Raw genomic sequence first — 22,394 nt, 5'->3', positions numbered from 1 at the left:
AAGCAAAGAAACGATATAAATACTGCTTCACGAGCTATATCCTGGGGCAAAAAGCCAGTGGTTCCATGGCGCATGGTTCAAGAGGCCGCCGAGCTAAATAAGAACATTAAATAACGTGGTGTATGCCGTCATTACGAAGTAAGTTGAGGGGCTGGGGGCCAATAACTAGTTTGCGCTAGATCAGAAGTTGGAGTGTTGCCGCGACCACCGATGATCGTATATTTAATGCTTTTTTATTCGGTCTTCCAATTCTTCCATGAACAGCCTGTTCGCCCTGCGATACCTGAATCAAACTTCCAATTGCCTTGTCCAGGATTTCTTTGTTCTACGAAATAGTGAGTAGAGATTAGTACTTATGCTGATACTTCCAGCTTATCCCGCAATTTCTGGAGCTCAGGAAGAGAATTGTCAACAGCTTCAGTGGGAGCGTGTGGCTAGTCAGCTTTTTAACACTAAACAAGCCTGCTCTGTTGCAGGAATTGGCGCTGGAGTACCAAACGCCTAATTATCAAAGATTCTTGCATTTTCGCGTTACTCTTCTTCTTTGATCTTAGAATACCTTAGACCTCTTACCTCAAGCTCTCCCGGTCTTTTGGATATCCTCAAAAGTATGGATATCGCTACCTGAAGCGGCCATTAAAAACAAACACATGACTATAGCCATGATTTTATTTTTTAAGAGTATCATGGCCGTGGCTATTCCTGTCACTTTATAATAAAAAGAGTGGCTATTATTACTATATACAAATGAAGGCCATGGTCCCTCTAAGCCATAAGCCACGGTTCTTGGGAGCTATAATTTTGTCGGCTGCTTTCTCAGGGGTCGCGTCATAGTGTGGTGTTGAATATCAGAATAATACGCATAAATACCGGGATTTGTATCATTATTTCTCGCTATTATCCCCTGAAACTCTTCAGACTGCTGGCACAGTCCTCCCTTTTTTTGACACGCACTAGACGATTTTGTGACTAGACTTCATCCGCTACGGCTGCGAATACCATGGACGTTGATCCTCCCGAGGGGAACAAGCCGGCCACTGATCCCGATGCGCCCAAGCCGGCCACTGATCCTGATGCGCCCAAGCCGGCCACTGATCCCGATGCGCCCAAGCCGGCCACTGATCCTGATGCGCCCAAGCCGGCCACTGATCCCCCGGGCAAAGCCGGACAGCTTACCCCTGCTCAGATAAAGGACATCATCTATAAGATCGTGGATCACAACGACCAAGGCCTCCCTGATATTCTCCCTCAGGGTTTTGCATTAACTATTGGAGAAGTCAAGGCTATTTTGAAAGATCCAGCCAACAGACAAGATGATGACTTTGAAAGGAAAGCTGGCATCAAAAGGAATTTCAAATGTGAAACAGCACTATCCCGTACGAGCCACCTCCCTTTAATGTGACCACCGTATATATACTCATTACGTTTTAGGATTCGAACAGTATGAGAGCATGGACCTTAAGGACGAGGACTTATGGAAGCCAGGCCTTGGAGCAGATACTACGGAATGGAAAGAAGCCGCAAGTCTTAACTCCGAAGAAAAAGAAATGCTCTTGCAGATTGCCGATGTCGATATTACAGATGCCTCGGATATAACGGACGTCATTCCTCCCAACTTTAAGCTGACGCCATCAGAGATCCTTGACATCTTGCATCCACCCAGTTGGCCAGACGACGAAGCAAAGGCACAACAAGCTTGTACAAGTATGTTGCAGTTCCTTCATGTTATATTGACTACTCACGCCATATAGAGCTTAATGCAGCCGTCGACAACAATATAATTGAATTAGGCCAACTACTCGAATCTTCTCGAGCAGAAGAAGACGGAACTTCAATACCAAGGGCTGGAAAACTTGCCCTTAAAGAAATATTTAAGTGTATTACAAGTGTGACCGACCAAGCTGCTCTGAGTGAAGCAATCGAAACAAACGTACCGCCAGGAGAAGATCTCGCGTTTAGTTTCCTGGCGAAGATGGCGGACCCTAATGAGTGGTCACAGGAGTACGAAAAGAAGCTTGCACAAGAAGCGAAGATCAGTACGCTTAAACCCCATCCACCTAGAGAAATCATCTATTAACTTGCCTAGAAATTGACACCTTGGTCCCACCTGATCAGCGGCAGGTAGACTTTTTATTTCAGCATCGGGAAAAACGTCAAAAGCCACCCACTCTCCTAGAATATCATAGAAGATGCCACCAAGGGATGACACCTCTTGTCAAAGCAATAATCGATGCCATCTATGTTGATGGTAGAAATTTCCCAACGAACGAAAATGTTAAAGCGGCAGCAGCGAATATTTTGAAGTTGAACAATAAAATCAAAAAATTCAATGGTAAACACAATTTGGTTGAAGATACCGGAGTCTTCACCTATCTGAAGTTTGCCGAGATGTGGTTAGGGTTGGTAGAGGCTGAGAAGTCCAATGAGGTAGAGGCAGTCCTCCGTATGCAGAAAAATCTAGAGTTGTTCTGCAAACAAAATAGCCTACCCAACTGGTACTCTTATGACGACAAACCCAAACCCAAACAGCCTCGACCCACGCCTTCTGATTTTGATAATCAAACCACTGGGTCTTCTGTGGAATTATGGGGCAGCAAGGCAATAGCATATGTCCCGTCGCGGAACACAGAACCCTGGGAGTATCGCCCGGGATACACGCCGCAAGGCGAGAAAATCGAGTACCGCCAGCGCATGGGAGCCGGGGTATATTTTGTCGTTCATGGCCCACAGGGCTGGAGACTAACTCCAAGTGGGTCAGTTGGCGGCAAGCTTGCTCGCCGATCCGCAGAAGCTGCAGATGTAGAATGGGTTCTTAGTGGTCAAGAAGCTTCTCGCTACCTAGACGATCGATTGTGCCAACCTAACTGCACCTATAAATACGATGTCTGGTTTGTGGCAATTCAACAGTTGGATCTAGAGAAAAAGATCCGTGTGCCTAACATGATTGTGGGCTTTAAATCCACTATTAACGACAACCCAGATACAGAGCAAAAAGTTGCGTTTCCGCGTACTGCTCTGGACCAGTTCCTTGGGAAAGACACTGTTGAGGCCCTCGTTTCACGGCATATTACTCCACATCGACAACTGCCTTTGAGGCAGGCTTTGGCAATTGGTTATCGAAACGCTGGTGCGGACAGCGCAAGCCTTCGTCCACTCACTCAGAGAGGTAAAGCGACTCAGGAATTGAAACTGATCGACGGCTTGCGAAACCTCTACATCCAGTCTCCTCAAGAGTTTGAAAAGCTTACGGGTTCGCTTGGACTAGTGAGGGCGGATCGGCGACTGGAGTGGAAGAGTTGATTTCCATGAGTTATAAGTGAAGACTGAGCTTCTATTAAATACAAAATTCTAGGCTGAAAAGGAATATCACCTCGTCTTGGCAGAACATAAGGTTTACTGCCTTCGCAATCCTTGTATCATATAGCCTGTAGCGAAACAGTTCTCATGGCGGTTCCTAAGCATGTCATCGTGTATGAAGGCGTGTTCATTTACAGTTATATAGAAAAGTACTTAATTATGGCTCCTCCGTTGTGCCTCGGCCCACAACATCCGGTCAACCTGTCAAACGGAGTATTAGTCAGAACTAGCCCTCTCCAAGGAGGGTTGACCCTTTTGGTGTAGTGGCAAAATCTGCATTACTTTCGAAACTCGTACTATGCTCTATTATTACCTCTGGCCAAAGCATCTCATCAGCTCGCTCTCCTCCATCGAACACGATCCAGCAGCTCCAGAGTAAGCGATGCACAATTCCAATACACAACCCTCAACCTACCGTCCCGCGGAAACGATGCCAGCCGCATGAAACTATACAAGATGCCTCTACTCAACCATCTGAAACATTTATTCACGTCGTGGCTGATGAGCGCCAGGTACCAGTAAATTCGGAGATTCGCTCGGTGGCAGGCGTCCCCGACTTTTCACTATCCTAGGATGCTCGATTGCCATCAGGCTCATTCTATTGCCTTAGCCACTGTCGCCTGCTGGAGGACAAACCAGATACTGAGAGCTAATTGTGGCCGTCAACGTTTTCAGTCCCAACCAGCTCGCAGGACCGAATGACCGATGCCACATTGCTCCGCAATGGCTGTTATGGCCACGCTTCAATCAGATCTACCCAGCTATTTTCCTGCTCTTGACGTCAGGGCCTGGAGCGTGTAGATCGTCCAGCAGTCCTTGTTCCGACGAAGACAACAATGCTTCGGGATAGGCCCCAAGAGGCATTTGCACCATGTTGATGAGAACCAATCATTATGCATCTTGAGACCGTCAACCCTTCACTATCACCCGATAGCCACAGGATCCTTCGTTTGTACTCGATATTGCGTCAGCCATGTCATCGCCAATCAGTGTGACCACGGACCGTGTCTGCCTTGAACAGGGGATAAATGATGGGTCAGTGATAGCCAACCAAGCACTTTCCTTGGTAGGAGTATGCACCCTGGCTAGTCAGCCACCCTGCTGACCTCCTCTGGCTAGCTCGCATTCTAATATCCCAGGATGCTGGAACGCCCGGCCACCCAGTGCCACGGCTATAAGTAGCCCCATCCCCGTTTCTTCTCTTCAGTCCTTTTACGCCCAGCAATTGCCGGAATTCTCCTGAGTGATTCTCGCTTTCGACCATGTTGTCTGACAATGATGATGTCCCCGATCAGACATCAGGAATCAGAGATGAACTTTTTGCACTACTGGAACGGTTTGTCGAGCTGATTGCCTCCCACACAACCCTTGATCTCCAAGAAACGCCAAAGGTGCGTTGATTTCTCTAAGACAAATAACATGCTGATTATAATACAAGTTCCGCAAAATCATTCGTCAACTGTGCGAGACAGCCCCCGATGTCGCACAAGCCATTGCAGGAACAATCAAAGGGAGTAACAAAGCCGGCTCATCCGAAAGGGCGACTAATAAAAAGACTGTCCCTCTAAAACGAAAGCCAGACCGAGATCCCTCCTATCGTCCGTCGAAGTTTACCAAGACCAAAGAGCCCTCGTGCCAGGAATCCATCCCCGATGGCCGCCACGTTGCGGAGGTGGGAGGACACGTGGCAGATAATAGTAAAGCTTATCGAACAGTGACCATAGCAAGAGAGAATATTAATTCGGGCGCGGAGACGAGGGCTCCAGAATCAAGTGAATCCGATACCATGCCAGAACTTTTGATCGAACCGGCCGCCGAAAAGACCCCAGTTGCAAGCCAGATTGAAGATATATTCTCGCCTCAGACTGAGGAGATCCACCGACGAAACTTACCCGCGTCAGCTGAGAGCCAGGATTTATCCCGCCCATCCACACCAAAGTCTTGCGGCATGGATGTCCCACCGGTTCAGAAGTTGATTGCCGAGGCCGCCCGGACCCTCTACCAACTCAGCCAACACCAAGATGGCGTCCCAAAAGGTGTGCACAGAAGGATTCTCCAGTCGTTGCAAGGCAGCCAACCAGAGGCACTTGCTGCATCTACCAGTGACGTGTGGTCCGATGGGGCAATATGGGTACGTGTACTTGAGATGGGATCCTCTCGGCAACGCCAAGTTACTATTCTTAACATGCTGGAGTATATGGGAGCTTGGGAGTGGTACAATGGCCAAGTACGGCGAGCACAAGAGAAGATCCTCACCAAGAAGGGTAAGCAGGTGGACCGTCGAGGAGCGACAATGCATGTGTTGGATGAGATGCAAAATACTCCCACGAACGTGGAAGGCGAAGGAAGGTGGATCAGTGGGCTTGGAATGGTTGCATTGAACCAAGTCGAACCAAGCCAGGGTAGGTCTGTCAGTATCACTGAGAGTGACAGGCGCCAGCAGAGGAAACATTTCAGCATGCAACTTGGTAGAGGCCAGAAGTTGAGTACAAAGCTGGTCAAGAATCTAGGGATTGGCATCTTGTTTAGTAGGAAAATATGGTAAGTCGCCATTCTTTTTGATACCTACTCCACTAATAACAACCAGGGAATATACTAAGATGAGCATGAAGCAACTAGACAATCTGGTTGAGTCTGTCCAAGCAGATCCTCATCATACGAAGCTTCTCCAGACCCTTGGCCCACAGCTCGAGCGGCTTGTGAACAACGGTTCCCCAGATTTTCGAGTTTTTCTTACCAGTCTGAGAGAAGAGGGTCTGATCCGAGAAGACGTGTCTCGAGAATTACAAGCTACCTTTCCTTTAGAGGACGTAAGTAAGTGCTTTACCGGACCATCTAGCTGAAGTAACGAAAATAGGAAGCCCTCCCCCCTGGCAAGCTGGACGCTGCTGTTGATTACTTGATTGCAGGTGTCAAGACCAAAGTGTTAGACCAGACCATACTTCATCCCAGTGACAATTTGGCGGTGAATGGAAGCATGGAGCTGGAAAGTACCATACTGGAACACCTTCGTCAAGGCCAGAGGCTCGACGCCTGGACGATCTTGGCGGCTATGCAGATATCTGACCGGCCGGCATTTGTTCGACACGATAAAAGCATTCCACTTGATGAGATCATCGAGATCAAACCAATGAAGCGAACCCGACCATATAGACGGCCGTTAGCGGAGTGGGCTAAGAAGATTTCGAAGTACCGACGACAGGCTAAAGACATCTTTGGAGATAGTGTTCCATTGGTGTTCTTTTGCCCCATCAACCACGCAGACAGCCACTATACACTGCTTGAAATTAACGAACGGGAACGGGTGATCCGTCATTATGACTCACTAGCTGATAGAGACGGCGATGGCAAGACCCGGATATCGAAACTGGTCCAAGAAGAATTTGGTGCCCTCAAGTTCTTCTACCAGGAAGCTGTAAGTCAAAGCTGCCTGAGTTGTTTATAATGATTAACATCAAGGCAGCCTACCCCACAACAGAATGATACTTGGAGTTGTGGTATCAGGGTTATTTGGAATTTCCAACGCTTGTCAAATGGTCTTCCAATCGGTGGATGGGAAAGACCGTTGGACCCGCAGCCTATGGCACTGGAGATAATCAAGAGCTTAATCACTTGTGTTGAGGAAAATGCCATGGAGAGATATAGACGTCAATAGATATGAATCAAGAGGGGCCTCCTGTTTTGTCTTAGTGCGATATCGCCTCCATGCTGGGACTCATACTCCAGCTTCTGTAGGCAGTCAGGCTCGCGCAAAAACTGGGCCCAGGCCTGGTATCCAGGTTAATTACTATCTGAATTGGATCTTTGATGATATGCGTCTTTTGGCTGTTCTGGTTTAAATGACCAAGTTACCGAGGTATTGATTGTGTGTAGGACATAGCTACAGAGATAACGGAGATAGAAAGGAAACTGGCAGTATTGAAAGATGCCCAAGACTTAACCCTCTAGCAGTTCACCCAAATTCAAGCGCAGGTTTAAACCTTCACTCTCGCCCTATGACATACAACAGAAATTGTTCTCATCAAAGTCTATCCCCGAAAATACTGCGCTGCCCTGCCATTCTCAGATAGATTCAGCCCAGGTAAGGTTGACCCCGACCAGATAGCCCCTGTACACGCCCAAGAAGAGCATGGCCAGCCCGACTAGTGATACCAGGAGGCCCTTCCACGCCTTATTATCATCTAGTCTGAGTACTTGAACGAGTAAAGTCATCACGAATGCCATCAGTGCCGGCCAAGGGTTGTCGTAAAGGTTCGCCTGGTGGTCTTGCTTGAGTATGAATGCAAGGAGAAGGAACCAGAAAAACAGGCCGATCTGGCTAGCCGACTCTTTGATGCCTTCGACAACCTGCTCCATGGCCCCGTGCGGGTCTTTCGTGATCTGGACGAGGAAGGCAGCCTTTTCAGGGATTATGCACATGGCAGGCGCCAGGAAGTTCTTGAAGAAGGAACCCCACCAGAGGCCGAATGACTCAAATACCTCAGTGCCCATGTCGCTGTACGCGTCTGTGCCAAGAGCTATGATGATCAGAGCAGATATCAGCAGGACGAAGAGGGATCCCTTGGCCCGCCAATCACCCTTAATCTGGTAGAAACAAAGTGCGGGCGCGGGTGCCTGCCCCTCAGCATCATTGGACTGCGTAGCATGTCTCTCAGACTTACGGCACGTTGTGAGCACCGCGGCGTAGATGGATAGAAGGCCAAGACCCGTCAGCATTATGGCAATATTGAGCCAGACATTGTTGATGGCCAGCGCGTATTTCTTTTGAAAGTATGCCTCGAACATGAAGATGCCGTCAATGGAGTTGCTGCTAAGAGTCAGCAACGATTTAATCACCAACATGCCAATAAACGCAGTTAGAAAATGACTTGCCCGAAAGAGATAAAGTACAAATTTGCCACCTTCTTCGAACTCAGAACATTGGCAAGCAGCTCTACTGTCTTACCCATCCCCCAGGCCTCCACACAGACGGCGAAGAGGAGAATCCAGATAAGCCAGACAGCATACATCTTGAGAAGGAGGTCCACGCGGCCGAGGACGTATATTGGGAGGATCATGCCCGCGCCGAGGACCAGCATGACAAGGAACGTGTACCGCTCCCACTGTCTATGCGGCTCAACTTCGTTCCTCTCCTCCAGGTCCGTGAACCTGCGCAAACTCACCGAATCAGATACAGCCTCCCTCGCGGGCGGGCCCCAGGTCCGGAGAGCTATGCCGATAAGTACAAAGTAGGTAAGAGCAAGGGCGTTGAAGGTGTACATCAAATTGTCAATGACGGCCTGGCCGCTGGGCTTATACTTGCCAACGAACAACAGGATCATGTTGATTCCCGAAACGATGAGCAGCAGCTTGAAAGTGCTCTCTACCATGTTCTTGTAGAGCCAGTGCAACAAGCCCACAGCCCATTTTGCAGCCCGCAACGAAGCGCGAGGAGATATATGTTGTACAAGCTGGTTGTTTTCACGTTCCATTTCCACGGTCGTAAGCTTCGAAGCTTTTAAACCAAGATAAGAGGGGCGGATAGTCGCTGGGTAAAAAGCTTTCGGTGAAAGATATTGCCAGCCGGGCGATGTTGCTTTTATAGGTGTGCTTCTCGACGCCAAGGCGAGGCTGAGGTCCTGAACAGCCGGTGCCTTATTCAGTTCTACTTAGGGTTAGATGAACTTGCTCTAGTATAGGCCCGCCTGATGCTCATGGGGATATCTGGCTCTCTAGTCAAAAACTGCTTAACAGGAGGCAACGCAGACCCTGGATCGCTGGTCTGGATGAACTATTAATGGGAAAAGGAGGAGCTTCTATTCCTAAGGCCTTACAGAAATTTGTTTCCTCAGAGTTCGACCCTGTCCCATCAGCCAACAGCTCTACCATACTATCCTAAACTCAGGACATGCCCTACGCTTTTTGAGATAAGACTGGTTCTCACGAAGGTCCTCCAGACCAATTACCAGAACTTAGATCTTCATCTGAATATAATTGCATTCTTACTGAGTCAGCTACAAAAATCAAGAATTGGAAAAAAAGGGAACCAAAACGTTCAATACAAAGACAGATAATCCATGACAAGCCAACCCTTAATCCAGATTCAGAAGCACCTTGAGGTATGAGCCCATCCTCTTCTTGCCTCGGCGCAAAACTACCTTCATCATGAAAGGCACGGAAGGACGCGTGAAGCGGAAGACATCTGACAGATCCAATTCTCTAGTCACCTGCCCGCAAAGCAAATCGATAAATTCTTTGCGGTTTTTGAGTCGTCTTTCCCGGTGACGTACGGCCGCATGCCAATCTGGAGCCTCCACCCCAGAATCTCCAAACAAGCCCTCTAGAATAGATCCATAAGTTGTATACCCCTCGATCCCTTTCTCCAGATCAGCTGATTTCGCGAGCTTGAGGAGTTCTTTCTGGACGGCTGGTCCACAGCCTGCGCCACAAACATTCCAGCCAGAAAAATATTCATAGATAATGAGATTTGGCCTGTCATAAGGGTGACTTGACTCATCAATGCTGTTTTCCACAGAAAGGAAAAAAACCGCATGGTAGTCATGGAAAGTATGCGAATAGTTCGCAATTCCATGAACAATGCGACTCCAGCTACACTTCATCCCCTGGCCACCGTATGGTTGATTTGGGCCTGATGTGGTATAGGTCAACTCCGAAATTTCGACTTTTTTGTTGAAGGAGGTGAGCGCCTTCTCAAGCGCGGCGCGTAACGGCTGTTTCTTCAGCGCCTTCGTGGATGGGTAGGCAAAGAGAATACGGATTGTATCATGTGGAAGATAATCGCGCCGTTTTATAGAAGGGGCGACATTCTCCTGGTTAAAGAAGTCCTGCTCCCCTAGGGTAAACATCTCCCAGTGGCCTTCAACTGGGCGGACTGGGGCCTCGCGAAGTTCGTGCCCGTCATCGCAGCGGAAAATAACTTCACCAAACGTGGGAGACGACATTGTCAAGTGTAGGGACAGGATAGTATCACAAATAGGAAAAACTATTTAGAGGTAAAGAAATGATGAGTCTCAGAACGACACAGCGGTGACGTTCGAGTCTTATATACCTCTGGAAAATGTGTATCGTGGCTTAGCATCCTTCGCCTCTACCGTAGAGGCAGCTCAAATGGCTGGCTGGCCCCCCATGAGGCGTCTTCACAAACAAGGCATACTTCTTGTGGCCATGCGTACTGTTTCAGCTTTTTGGGCGGTTGAAATGGTTGGATACCGGCATCTACACTGATGAAATGGCACAGCATTGAAGTCATTCTCTGCTAGCTGTTGTATATGACTCAATACCTCATGACTTGCTTAGAACAGGCACTTCAAAAATAAATTGGCGGCCTACTCTTCCATGTAGCTTGCCAGTGCATTTTAGAACATCTCTCTCTGAGGTATTAAATATTTCCACTTAAATATTTCCCCACGAGAATTGAGCCAGAATAGGCGTCAAAGGGAGTTTCAATTTCGGTGGAGCAGAGATACGAAAATGATCTGAATCGGTATCTCTGCTGATGTTTTGTTCCTTATTCTTAGCCTTCCCCTCAAAGTCCGTCGGTTTCCACTCCTCGGTCTGTGGCCAGTTCTCGGTCTGTTGCGTGGGTGTTAGGCTATCCTAGATATGAAGCTTTCATCTGACTCACCACTGCATCAGGACAGGGAACCCAATCCTCTTCTGGATGGGAGTTATAGGTAGAATACTGGACAGACCCGCTAGGGCGTTTGCCTTTGCCTTTGCTCGAAATCAGGACGTAAATGCGTCGTTCCCGGCCCACGTCGATGCCATCTAGGTAGAGCCCGTTCAGCCGGTTAAAGCACGTCCATTTATTGCGGCGGAATCTTTCTCGGTCAGCCTTGGCCTTTTTCTTAGGATCCGAAAAGCAGCCTTTGGCGAGACGTTTCTCTCTCCAGGGAGTGTGTCGATAAAGCGGCATGATGATAATACCAGGTCAGTTATATGAGTATTGAAAGAAAGGGAGTCCAGAAGAAGCTTTATAGGGACAAAGGCCATACTTTTACCGTTCGTGATGGCCATACTATTTTTAAGCGGCGCGAAGATCATGACTTTCCTAAAATATCTACCACACTGATTGAGTAAATTAGCCGCGCGGTTCCATGAATGCCCTGGCTGGGGGCCAGACCTTTACCTTCAACGACAATACAGGTGTATGACGATGTTCGATAAAAAGATTGATTTAGGAGCAATTCTGCTGGTAATACACGTAGATAATACTTATATTCATTCTTTCAGCTAATTAGATGAGTAACGCCGGTTAAGGTGTCAAGATAATTACATCATCATCCCGATTATTGCAGCCAGACCAAGTACTAAACCCAAACTAACAGCAAGAGGAGAAAGTATTGAAGCATTTCCCTCTGAAGAGAAGACCGCCGGGGAGCTAGAGCGTTTGTTTGCATTCGCAGTTCCAGTGCAGCCCACTGTTCGGGTCACAGTGACGACGACCGGCGTAACCAGCGCCGCGGCAGAGGCATAGCTGTGTTGCAGCGTCGACGTGGAGCCGGAGGTGAAAACAGGGCCTGGAGTTGCATAGCTGGAAGTAGAGCCAGAGGTGAAAACGGAGCCGGGAGTTACAGAGGCGGGACCGGGTCCAAGGAGGGGGGGAGTTGGTGAAGAAAGAATGGGACTCGCAGTCCCCGAGCCTTTGGTATGGGTCGAAGTCAATTGCCCCGTGGAAACAGGGTCTTTATCAAGGTTGCCGTTATCTCTTCTCGCATTACGGAGGAAGGTCCCCATTTGGTCACCTGGATTTAAGGCGAACACCATGCCTGCATGGCAGTGAGCAAACGGCCGGTCCTGTTTGCAAAAGAACCATTGTGGGTCAAGTGAGTTCACTGTCAAACTGACAATGATGTTATCTCTGTCCTGAGGGTTATATTCATTGAATCCGGTATCGAATCCTCCAATAGAAACACATGGCTTGTCCAAGCTTGACTGAGTCAAGGTATGGTTAAGATTATGAAATTCGAACTGGATCTGATCACCAAGATTCGCGTTCAACCGATTCGGGACAAAGGTTGGGCTCCCCTCAATACCGACAGAGACACGATGGATCACTTGTCCGTCTGTCTCACCGACCTCTAACGTAACCGTCTGATCCACACTGACATCTGGTCACAAGGAAGTCTTTTGGAAAGCTCGGGGCTGGAGGGCTAAAGTACTTACTTCACAGTTGTTGCAAACGTGCAAAGAGCAAAGGCAAGAGGCAAGATACTTTGTACAATCATGTTTACACGCGGCAAGCGAATACATATTGGAGCGTTCATATTTTGGGAAGGGGAAGCGCAGTGACATAATATACTCCTGGGCCAAGGTCTGATGCCATATTTCCGCAACGCCACGAATTTTCACTGACAAGGCCGCCCCACAAGATGCAAAAACCATTGCCGCTTCATTCTTTAGTTCCTGGCCATAGTTTACTCGGCCAGAATAACCCTACATACCCAAGTTACCGTCGCTCGTCTCGTATCTGTCCAATGTCAAGTCATTGGGAGAAGGCAAGCGGGCTTCAACATAGTGCTCCAGGGCCTCCCGCCCTCTGCTATAGTTACTAGAAGTTGGCTATAACAGTATCGGAGGTCCCTTACCGAGACTGGGATCGTAACCTAATTCATAGATACAAGTAAGCATCGTGAACTCCAGTCAAATGATAGGCAAGCATTGCTTACTGCGCCTCAAGAATTGCAACTCGGCTCAACAGTTCGCCCACTAGGTTTTCCAGTTTCGCGATGGCATCCTGCGCCACAGGCTCGTAGTCAGGTATCAGGTCCGGTACGTCATCAATAGAAGGCACTGGCTCAACGCATGGAAGGATTGGAGATATCGTATAGGGCGATTCAACTGGAAAATCAAAGGTGAACACAGTCTCTTGATCTTCCCAACCAAGGGATACGTCCATCATTGGGTCTCCCATTGTTGGTAGTAATTTTACTCACCCAGGCAGAAAGACCTTGCCTTTATAGCCTCCACGATGTTGTCCTCGAAGCGCCGTGGAGGACGTGATCAAGCTTTACTCCTTTCTGCGGATGTTACTTTTGCACACCTCCACCAATCCTGTCTCTAATAGCCAGACGCCCACGAACCTTTTAGTCAGGTGTGGTTATTGAGCCTAGAACCGCTTTCATGATGATCTGCGGAGATGAAGCTAAATATAGGCCCAGATATAAGCGCCCGAATGTCTCTGTGCGGGGGCCCAGATGCCTACACTCGCCACTTTCGTGCCCGTGAAACAAACTATTTTGGCCAATGGGAGATACGTACTGATTGGATCCTGTTACTATTTCCCATGCCTGGCATTCCTGGTCCTGAGCGCCGAAGCCAGGCTTATCTTTATAAGAAAGTCAAACCAACCGACAAACACACTTTTGTTTTCCTCCCTAGATTCCCTGTGATCATTATTTATACAGCTCTCCACCATGGATTATATCCTTGCATTCTCCCTGCTATCGTCGGCTGTTGCTTCTCTCCCGCACATGCCCCCAATCCTTCCTGGGCAGATTGTGCTTACACCCGGTCCTGATCTATTATCGAATTCGCCCAACTTCTGCGATGACCTTCACCATTGCCCGGCGAATGAGAAATGCTGCGATGCCGCCTGCATCCCTTATCTCCACGACTGTTGCTCAGCAAGCACGCACTGCCTTCCCGGTGACTATTGCTTCCTCTATGACAACGAGCCTCGATGCTGTCCGGAGGGTCTCAGCTGTATCCATGCTAGTGGGGAGTTCATATTTACACAGACAGTGCAATGGTATGAAGATTTATCTGATGAGGGTTACGAAGATTGGTATCAGTCTGTGATAGATGTGACAAGCATTATTACTGTGGCAGCATCCTATGCGGGGGAGGCCAGCGCTGCCTACGCCAGCATGAGTCGGGCTATTACAGATGCCGCACACATGCTGCCCACGAAAACTATCACAGAAGGCAGGGCTCCCACGGCTTGAGCCTTGATTAGGTTCCCAAGAAATTGTTGATGCATTTTTGGAAGTTATATTATGTATCTAGTTAATGTCCTGAAACGGCATTCTCATACGTTGGCGGGGTTTCGAGCAAATCTATTGCTCTGTGGAACCCTCCTGCAAAGTCAGCTAAAGACTCAGCGCACCACTCTGAGCTAACATAGTCAAGGTTCCTCCGAAGTTCAAGGAGGCACCCCAACGCGTCGTTAATAGAGTCATAATTAGGACCATGCTCTCCAATCCTCTTCACTAGAGTTATCTTTGTTTCTGGAGTTACTACTCCAAATTCATTCCCCTTAATCGCAATAACACAGATTGTCAAGAGTTCAGGGCAGATATTAATAAAGTCATCCACATGCATGGGGTGCATGCCGCCACTGAAGTATGGGTTGATGTAATCAGAGATCAAGCGGCCCTCCAAGGTTGTTGTACTGGAAAGAGGATATAGAGTAATAGAATCAATCTTAGAGGTTAGCAGGGTCCTCTACTATAAAGGAAGAGACTCACAGTTGGTAAATCTGCTTTGCGTAGATATACCTGGCTCCCAGATTGGGCAGATAGATTCCTTTGAGATGTTCTACTCATATAAATGGCACCATCCTCAGCCTGTTCAGAAGACCCCAGGCAAAACGGGCGTCTTGTCTTCTTGTAATACACCCAAACGAATTGGGTGTCTAGCAGACCTGAATTGCGAGCTCTCCGAGTGGATATTTGAACAGCCATGTCATCGATATCATCGTGTTTAATTTCCCTGCGCCTGTGAGTAAGAGTATAACAGCGAGCCAATAACTTACAATGGCCTCCTACGCGCAAATCACGAGCAGAAAGATTGAGCCATTTTCTCCTATGGCGCAGTATAACGTTTCTTTGGCGCTATCCATGGTATTTATGAATCTACGAAGACCATGCTTTCTGGGGGCATCAGAAACTGAGGCCCTGGCTCTGGGATTGACATGGCTCTCACAGCGCCCGTTATGATTCGGCGTAGTAATGCGGGGCTAAGAAGCCAATAATATCTAGGAATAGTTCTAGGACTAGTTAGTTAGTTAACTAAGCAGCATGTCTGAGCTCGAATTTGGCTGGAGCCATTTATCGCATTTGTTTCAGCACACTTCTGCTAGCATGCAGTCTATTCAATACATCTTGCCAGGAAAATATTGTCCGAGTCCACGCTGCCTTCCCACATTCTGGCTCCAAGCCTTTCCTCGCACGGGCTACGATCAAAAGATATTCCGTCCAGTACATCCGATAAGATGGAACGGCATCGTACAAGGCTGCTAAGAAGTTGTAGACTTTTCCTATCACTGCCAGTCGAAAGGATTCAGGTGCAATGTTGATGCGCTTTAGAAACCAGCGGAGGTCCCTCCATAGTCGATTAGGAAGGTGATATGCGCCCATCACCCATGCCGCTTTCTCACACGATGCTCGATCCCGACATAGTAGAACCATGTAGATGTGCAGTGCTTTATTGAACTCGGTCAGCAATCCGACCCATGTCTCAGGGGGCAAAACGGTGTTAGGTGTGCTGCTTGATTTGCCGATGTGTGAGAGAGACGAGTTAAGATCATCGAAGAGTGCTGTGGTTTTCACCTTCGAAAGCTCGCCTGTTCTCGGCAACATACCAGATCCCATCGCCCGTGGACCCTTTAGATCGAGTGCGAGTCCAACGTTTGCCAGTAGATCATGATACGCCTCGCGGAAAATCCCTCGAAGCAAATCATAATTCACAGCCCCACGAGAGGGAATTGCGGTGGTGAATGCATGTAGGACGGGCATATCAGCACTCCGGTGCCCCTTGTGCCCATACTGCTCCCAAGACTGAGCCTGATTATAGAAGTACGATAAAATATGGCCGACTGCAAGGAGGTCGTCCCGGGGAGTAGGCTCAGGCTCTGTCTCAACACAGAAGTCCACCAAGAAGACCTGCTGGTTCTGCCATTCGCAACTCCCAAGTGCAAACGAGAAAGGGTTTAAGTTCCCATGCACTATATTCCTGGAGTGGATAAACTCTACCCGAGAGAGCAGCTGGTCGGCCAAAAGTAGCAGGGTACACACGCTGAAGTAACGGCCAGATTCGGAGAAAAGCTCCTCTAGAGTGGGACCATAGGAGTCTGTTATCATGACCTCCTTTCCGCTGATTATTTCAAACCAGTGCAAATGTGGGATTCCAACACCACCAGCTGCTGCCTGGAGGGTATGCACCTCCCTGGCTAAGGGCAAACATGAACCTGTCTTGATAGAGACGGTCTCCAGCGTCATATGATGTCGGGCTAACTCACCATTAGTTATATACTTCACGATATCGTAGAACCTTGCTTACCACGCCCCCGCTCACCAAGGCCTGCGGGCCATTCGATAAGCTCGAACGGCCCAATAAATAAATTTCCAGTCATCTTACGTCCAGGTTTCCACTTGGGTTAGGTGATCGAGTTGTCGGAACAAACAGTATATCTCTTATTGGGAATGAATTTCATGTTTAAATGGCCCTGGGAGGCCACAAGATGGACGCCCGTTTTGTGGTCATCCTCGGCGGTAATATCAGCTCTCTTTCAGCCAACCAAACGTAAAAAGGTATGGTCTATTTACAAAATAGCTACATTTTCGATTGCTTGAAATTAAACCAATTGGACAATGCGTAGTCCCTTCTAACCGCTTGCATGGGTCCTCCCGCTCAACGATAGCCAAACAATCCTAGTATTTCTCCTGTGTGTTGCTCGTGGACCATCTTTCGAAGAGAGTAATGAAAGCACAAATCGACTTCGGGTTGGTTCTGCACCTGTCAGTTTTCATCTCCCTCTGTGAAGGGGTAGCTTACGGCTTTCATGAAATCCACCTCTGTCGGCGTAGGAACAAGGATATACTCAATGTCATACTCTTGAGCTTTCTTGTCTAGCCACTTGTCAACGATTCCCACATCCCAACTCCATGCGTGTCCAAGCTTTTGCGTCTCTCGGAGAGACTGGGCTCGGCTTTGGATACCAAACTCGGTACGAGTAAATCCTTTCAATGCAAAAAGACTGGCAATATTTCTGTATGTCACGCGTATTGAGGCAAGAAATATTAACAGGATGTCCTCTTCAGCTGTCCATGATCATCCACCCATCGTGAATCGCATTTGTGGTAGACATGGCTGGAGGGTGGTGCCCTGGAGACAGCTTCATATAAATGGGAGTCCTGGGTAGTGAGAAACGATCGAAGCACTGGCGCAGGAACCGTCCCACGAGCCGTCCCACGAGCTAATTCGGGGAAAGTGCGATCACGCCCCCGAAGCCAGCTCCCCTAGATCCTACTAACCAACCGGATTCCAAGGCAGCCCTCCATCTGAAGAGTGGCTGATTTTATGTCTATGTGCTGGGAAGAGGGATTGGGGGGGCAAGAATTCCGGGGCCCAAGGTACGCTTGGTCACCCGTTGTGATGCTACCGTATAAATACCACAGGGTATAATCTTGGTTCGGACCTAAGTCTGAGAAACGTATTGATATCCAGTCGCAGTCTCAGTTTAAAGGCCATTTCATCATTTCAACCATCTACCATGTCCGAAGAAAGCGGCAGCTCCTATACAGAGGTGAGGCTTGTTGGAACACCAGAATCGCGCGCTGACCCCTTTCTCAGGCCATGCAGCAATCTCATGTTCTCTACCTGCAACAAATCAACCGGCAAGCGAGCGACATAATTAAGATGACCAAAGCTGAGAATGCTTTTTACTTGCAGCAGCTCAACTGGGAGCGCGTTGCTCATACGCAGCTCAGACAAGAGCTTGACATTGGGAGCAGACTGTACCAGGACGCGGTTAATTCGATTGCCTACCTGGAACAGGAGCTTATCGCGTGTAAGACAACGTGTTCAGCAACCCAACAGTCATTATTTGTGGAAAAGGCGATGGCCGAAGATATGGCGGCTGAGTTGGACCGCACGCAGAGGAAATTCCATTTGGTTGATTGTTTGGTGGATACGATGCTCCTTCAGGAAGACAGCCAGCTAGACATTCATGACAGGTCTAGACAAATCACTGACGTGGTTTTGGATCTTGAAAATCAGATGGAGGGGCGATACCGTACGAAATTGCGAGAAAAAGATGCGCACATTGCGCGGCTGGAGGGCCAACAGTATGCCGCAACCGGTCGGTCTCAAAGTGCACCACGAATCGGATAGGAATGCTGGAGACGTCTGCCAATACTATGGCCATCATCAAGGTTTATCATGGGCCACGGTTTGAAGTAGCGGTAGCATGGAGCGCAAAACCCTGGCGCGGGAAAAGCGTGGCTCATAAGCAAATCTATGATTATATATACCAGGTATGAGCATCAAGTAGGTGATAGTAATACATAAACATGGCAAAGTGCGACCATATCTCTTGGGTTAAACTCGCGGAGGGGGAATCCCCACAGCTGGTATACGGCTCAAGGTTTGCTCGTGTCGTAGATGAGCTACCAGACCCGTCAACCCAATTGCCCCAGGTAGTGTTTTGCCTCGGGCGCCGATTGAAAGATCAGGCGCTGAAAGAACTATGTGGGGGCAACTACCGCGGCCAGCACCGCCTTCAGCGATGCATCAATCTTCGCTCAGATAATCGGACGCTACATTCCCTGCAGCCGCGATTTTTTGCGGACTGCGACCCTACCTGCCAACCGCGGCTGGCGTCCTCGGAGAGTATCTCTATTTGCCATCAGGAGCAGGTTCACCCCATAGACCTTCCAAGAACAGAGCATTCGTTATATGACCTTATTTTATCCCGACTTCTCTTCCTCCATGTGGATGTGCTTTGTGTTTTCGCAGACGACATGGGAGGGTTGGAGGGCGTCCGAGAGCGATTGTCCACTTGGGCTCGTATCGGATCGGCGTTGAATTTACCCAATGTGGTGCGGCCACGAGTTATCGTCGTCGTCAGTGAGCAGCAAAGCGTCACCCACGACCTCCTGGAGGATGGAGACTTCCTGTATGAACTGCTCCATGTGGGCGACCTTCCCTTTTACGCCGCATTTGGAGATGTACAAGTTTGCCGTCTGCCGCCGGGGGAGCTTTCCTCGGAATCACGGTACCTGGGCCTCCGCCAGGAAGTCACCCAGCAGCTACGAAACATGAGGCTTATCCGTGAACAGCGCCAGGTCCTGTTCTCTGCCACGCATCTGAATGCATTTTTCGAACTTTCCCTGCAGCATTTTTGTGCCGAACCATTTGTACCCTTTAACTATATAACAGCTGCCCGAAAGTGGTATCCTCTGGACGGAGCGTTCACCTCCCATCTAATTAGTTTTCTGGAGGCAGGTAAACGCGTTCCTTACGACGAGGTGGCATCGTATATCGCGTCCACCATCTTGATGGATGCCTATCCCATCCATATGCACCATTTCTGCCCATTAGAGGTGTTCAAAACACTCTATCGTGATGCGTGTAATCGTGCACTTCAGCATTGCTACAGCACCGATGCCATTGTACGGATCCAATGCAATAAAATTGAAGCCCGGTTGAGCGATTTTTTTCACGAAATGGCTACGAACTCAACACCGACATGGGAAATCCATCGACGTAATTTGTCAAGCCAGAAGAAATTCTGGACACACGCGAGATCAAACATGACATGCTTGATTTGCCTTCGACGCCACCCGGAGCACGTGCCGACGTGTGGGCATGCAATTTGCGACACCTGCACAGAGGTATTTGGCGAGCCTGCACCGCATGCATATGATAAATACATCGTTCGCGAGTGTATAGTATGCGGCGCATTGGCAAACCTCACAGTGAAGATGAAACCGCGTACAGCCGGCCCGCGGGTTTTAACCATTGATGGGGGAGGCTCTCTCGTTGTCACTTCGCTGGAGAACCTCGAAATCCTACAAGAAATTCTAGGTCCTGATCTACCGGTTGGTGATTTTTTCGAGCTAGACGTCGGTAGCAGCTCTGGAGGGTTGGTTGTCTTGAGTATGGCCACACGCGCTTTAGACATCGCGCAATGCAAGTCACTTTTCCAAACACTGGCAAAAAGGGTGTTTTCTTTCCGTCGGAAATGGATCGGCTCTTGGCTCCACGACGAAAAGTATCACGGTTCTGCTCTTGATGATGTTCTAATGGAACACTACACCCCAACGCAGCGACTCTATGGCACTCCAGCCTCCATGATATCTTCAAGCAAAGTGGCAGTGACCGTGACATCACTTGACGGGGATTCGTGTATTCTTACTAATTACAACGGCACTGCGCCACGACAGATGGAGCCAGGTTTGAAAACACCATGATGCCGTAAGTTTTCTTTGCTGACTTCATATAGTGTACGAGAGACTCCGCCCGGAAGTCGGGAGTGAGCCTTTTGTCTGGCAAGCGTAAGTCGGGAACCCATTCCAAACCATGGTTGATACTCACGCGTCTAGTGCTCGTGCAACGGCCGCTGCCCCTTCGTATGGACCTCCACTGGAAACGGTTTTCTACTTACTAACTTACTTTGCAGGTTGTTCTCTACAGTTAGTTTACCTGGTCTCGGTTCCTTTCAGGACGGAGGAATACCGCGGTACAACAATCCGGCCTCGGTGGCGGAATTAGAGGTAAAGCATCTGTGGCCAGGCGCAACCCCTGATGTTTTTATTACCCTAGGGACCGGAACGGGTCTCCGTTCTACCAAGCCCTCTTCATTTAGAAACGTCCTGATCGATGGATGGATTCCAAGAGTGTACCGCGCCATGCAGCGCACGTTTGACGGGCGGGTCCCCTGGTTGGAACAATACTCACGGCTGAATGACAATGCGAAAGAGAATTACTTCAGATTTGATCCTTGCTTCCATCAAATGCCTCCCATGGACGACACCAAGTGCATGGAATACCTATCCAAGCAGACCCGGATCCAGTCAAGCTGGCAAAACAGCAGCGAGGCTGCAGTAGCCTTGTTGGTTTCCAGTCTTTTTTTTCAACTGGATGCTATGCCAGAGTATCAGTCCGGTTTCTTCCATTGCAGAGGCACGATCCGATCTCGGTGTCCTCCCGAGCCATTAATTCGCCGCCTGTCTCAATTAGAACCAGGCCGACAGGATTTCTTCAAAGATCAGATAAACCTCGGCCTTTACTTATCGTCCGCCGACATTTGCTCGTCATGTCATCGGTATTCTCTCGCGGCGCGCTTCTACGTCCGCAATCTGGACGAATCAATCACACTATCACTGCGCTTAGGCTCTACAAAGCGTCGGTTGAGTGCATTTCCAAAAAGCATGCAACGGTTCATTGAGGAACAAGGTTTAGATTCACCTTTTGGGCATTCTAACCATGACATCCCGTTGTTGGTAAACTGCTCTGCATGTATGACTCGGACAGGGACCCAGCGGAGAAAAAGAAAATTCATAGAGCTTTAACTTTCAAATCTACTGAGTGTCCTCCACCTTGTTTGTCTTGGATTTTCGCAACAAACTGATTGTTTCAATGCACGTGCGTATCAGTGCGTTATATTCCGCCACCATCTGTTGAAGCTGGTTGTTTTGTCGTATCAGGTGGCTGATGATGTCGTTCTCGCTTTGGAGTTGAGGTGATTCATCATCCACCAATTCGTTGCTCTTAACTAAGTTGTTGGCTAACTCGTAAGTCAACATGCATATAATAAGCAAGGCTGGGCTTTACCTGGCATGGTTCGGGACTGGGACATTGCCGAACTGTCTTGAGCCATTGGAGGTTCCAGATTCGGGACTTTTCCCTGAGAAAAGGAGACGTGAAAGGAGAGAACGGAAAACAGGATGGAAAGGGATGTACCAGTGTAATGACGCGCAATCGTGCTCTTTGCTGGCCATGGACCAGAAAACGGTGCCTGCAACCTGACTGTGCCGCTAATCATTCAATCCAGGGCCAGACCCTGACACGGTTGCATTGGCGGCAATATCCTTAGACTTGGCTCGTGGAATGGCTCGTGCAAGGTTAGGCCGGATGAGATTAAACTTTCTTTGTCCATAGGGCTCAAACCGATTGTCCAATCAATCAACATGGCCACCCTCCTTCGTGAAAAGCCGCGCCACGAGCCGCGCCACGAGCTAATGAGACCAACCGAACACCGCCGGATAAGCGCGAGCAAAAGTACGGTGATCCCTACCTACTCCAACAATTTA

General features: G+C 48.8%; 10 protein-coding genes across 10 annotated transcripts; 4 read left to right on the top strand and 6 right to left on the bottom strand.

The window, feature by feature from the left end:
- Nucleotides 1–1,000: 1,000 nt before the first annotated feature.
- BDV17DRAFT_298963 (uncharacterized protein) lies at nt 1,001–3,306 on the top strand (the record flags this gene model as incomplete). The annotated part of the gene is made up of 4 exons (XM_073763800.1): nt 1,001–1,376; nt 1,432–1,704; nt 1,752–2,036; nt 2,087–3,306. The coding sequence occupies 4 exons, from the start codon at nt 1,001–1,003 to the stop codon at nt 3,298–3,300; spliced, it is 2,148 nt and encodes a 715-aa protein (XP_073620350.1). The 3' UTR covers nt 3,301–3,306.
- A 1,509-nt stretch (nt 3,307–4,815) lies between these two features.
- On the top strand, nt 4,816–7,223 carry BDV17DRAFT_111257 (uncharacterized protein). The gene is made up of 5 exons (XM_073753853.1): nt 4,816–5,054; nt 5,111–5,898; nt 5,945–6,167; nt 6,215–6,772; nt 6,821–7,223. Exons 1-5 carry the CDS (start codon nt 5,010–5,012, stop codon nt 7,010–7,012), a joined length of 1,806 nt encoding a protein of 601 aa, XP_073620349.1. The 5' UTR covers nt 4,816–5,009; the 3' UTR covers nt 7,013–7,223.
- Nucleotides 7,224–7,403: 180 nt separating this feature from the next.
- Nucleotides 7,404–8,120, bottom strand: BDV17DRAFT_252144 (uncharacterized protein). Its single transcript, XM_073756509.1, has one exon. It carries the CDS (start codon nt 8,071–8,073, stop codon nt 7,420–7,422), a length of 654 nt encoding a protein of 217 aa, XP_073620348.1. The 5' UTR covers nt 8,074–8,120; the 3' UTR covers nt 7,404–7,419.
- A 1,308-nt stretch (nt 8,121–9,428) lies between these two features.
- On the bottom strand, nt 9,429–10,298 carry BDV17DRAFT_287166 (uncharacterized protein; the record flags this gene model as incomplete). The annotated part of the gene is made up of 1 exon (XM_073761103.1): nt 9,429–10,298. One exon carries the CDS (start codon nt 10,296–10,298, stop codon nt 9,429–9,431), a length of 870 nt encoding a protein of 289 aa, XP_073620347.1.
- A 629-nt stretch (nt 10,299–10,927) lies between these two features.
- Nucleotides 10,928–11,325, bottom strand: BDV17DRAFT_252142 (uncharacterized protein). Its single transcript, XM_073756508.1, has one exon. It carries the CDS (start codon nt 11,270–11,272, stop codon nt 10,949–10,951), a length of 324 nt encoding a protein of 107 aa, XP_073620346.1. The 5' UTR covers nt 11,273–11,325; the 3' UTR covers nt 10,928–10,948.
- A 352-nt stretch (nt 11,326–11,677) lies between these two features.
- Nucleotides 11,678–13,270, bottom strand: BDV17DRAFT_287164 (cupredoxin domain-containing protein; the record flags this gene model as incomplete). Its single annotated transcript, XM_073761102.1, has 5 exons — nt 11,678–11,737; nt 11,791–12,467; nt 12,801–12,895; nt 12,945–12,962; nt 13,026–13,270. The coding sequence occupies 5 exons, from the start codon at nt 13,268–13,270 to the stop codon at nt 11,678–11,680; spliced, it is 1,095 nt and encodes a 364-aa protein (XP_073620345.1).
- Nucleotides 13,271–13,760: 490 nt separating this feature from the next.
- Nucleotides 13,761–14,588, top strand: BDV17DRAFT_252140 (uncharacterized protein). Its single transcript, XM_073756507.1, has one exon. It carries the CDS (start codon nt 13,773–13,775, stop codon nt 14,301–14,303), a length of 531 nt encoding a protein of 176 aa, XP_073620344.1. The 5' UTR covers nt 13,761–13,772; the 3' UTR covers nt 14,304–14,588.
- An 819-nt stretch (nt 14,589–15,407) lies between these two features.
- BDV17DRAFT_279186 (kinase-like domain-containing protein) lies at nt 15,408–16,711 on the bottom strand (the record flags this gene model as incomplete). The annotated part of the gene is made up of 2 exons (XM_073759666.1): nt 15,408–16,588; nt 16,639–16,711. The coding sequence occupies 2 exons, from the start codon at nt 16,709–16,711 to the stop codon at nt 15,408–15,410; spliced, it is 1,254 nt and encodes a 417-aa protein (XP_073620343.1).
- A 2,686-nt stretch (nt 16,712–19,397) lies between these two features.
- Nucleotides 19,398–21,653, top strand: BDV17DRAFT_279185 (patatin-like phospholipase family protein; the record flags this gene model as incomplete). The annotated part of the gene is made up of 3 exons (XM_073759665.1): nt 19,398–20,487; nt 20,642–20,711; nt 20,762–21,653. 3 exons carry the CDS (start codon nt 19,398–19,400, stop codon nt 21,651–21,653), a joined length of 2,052 nt encoding a protein of 683 aa, XP_073620342.1.
- A 109-nt stretch (nt 21,654–21,762) lies between these two features.
- On the bottom strand, nt 21,763–22,212 carry BDV17DRAFT_111237 (uncharacterized protein). The gene has a single exon (XM_073753852.1). It carries the CDS (start codon nt 22,124–22,126, stop codon nt 21,881–21,883), a length of 246 nt encoding a protein of 81 aa, XP_073620341.1. The 5' UTR covers nt 22,127–22,212; the 3' UTR covers nt 21,763–21,880.
- Nucleotides 22,213–22,394: the final 182 nt, after the last annotated feature.

The sequence above is a fragment of the Aspergillus undulatus genome, assembly GCF_047715775.1.
Source record: "Aspergillus undulatus strain CBS 261.88 unplaced genomic scaffold BDV17scaffold_3, whole genome shotgun sequence".
NCBI lineage: Eukaryota > Fungi > Ascomycota > Eurotiomycetes > Eurotiales > Aspergillaceae > Aspergillus > Aspergillus undulatus.
The sequence above is the reverse complement of the archived record's forward strand: the minus strand, read 5'-3'. Positions and strand labels throughout refer to the sequence as shown.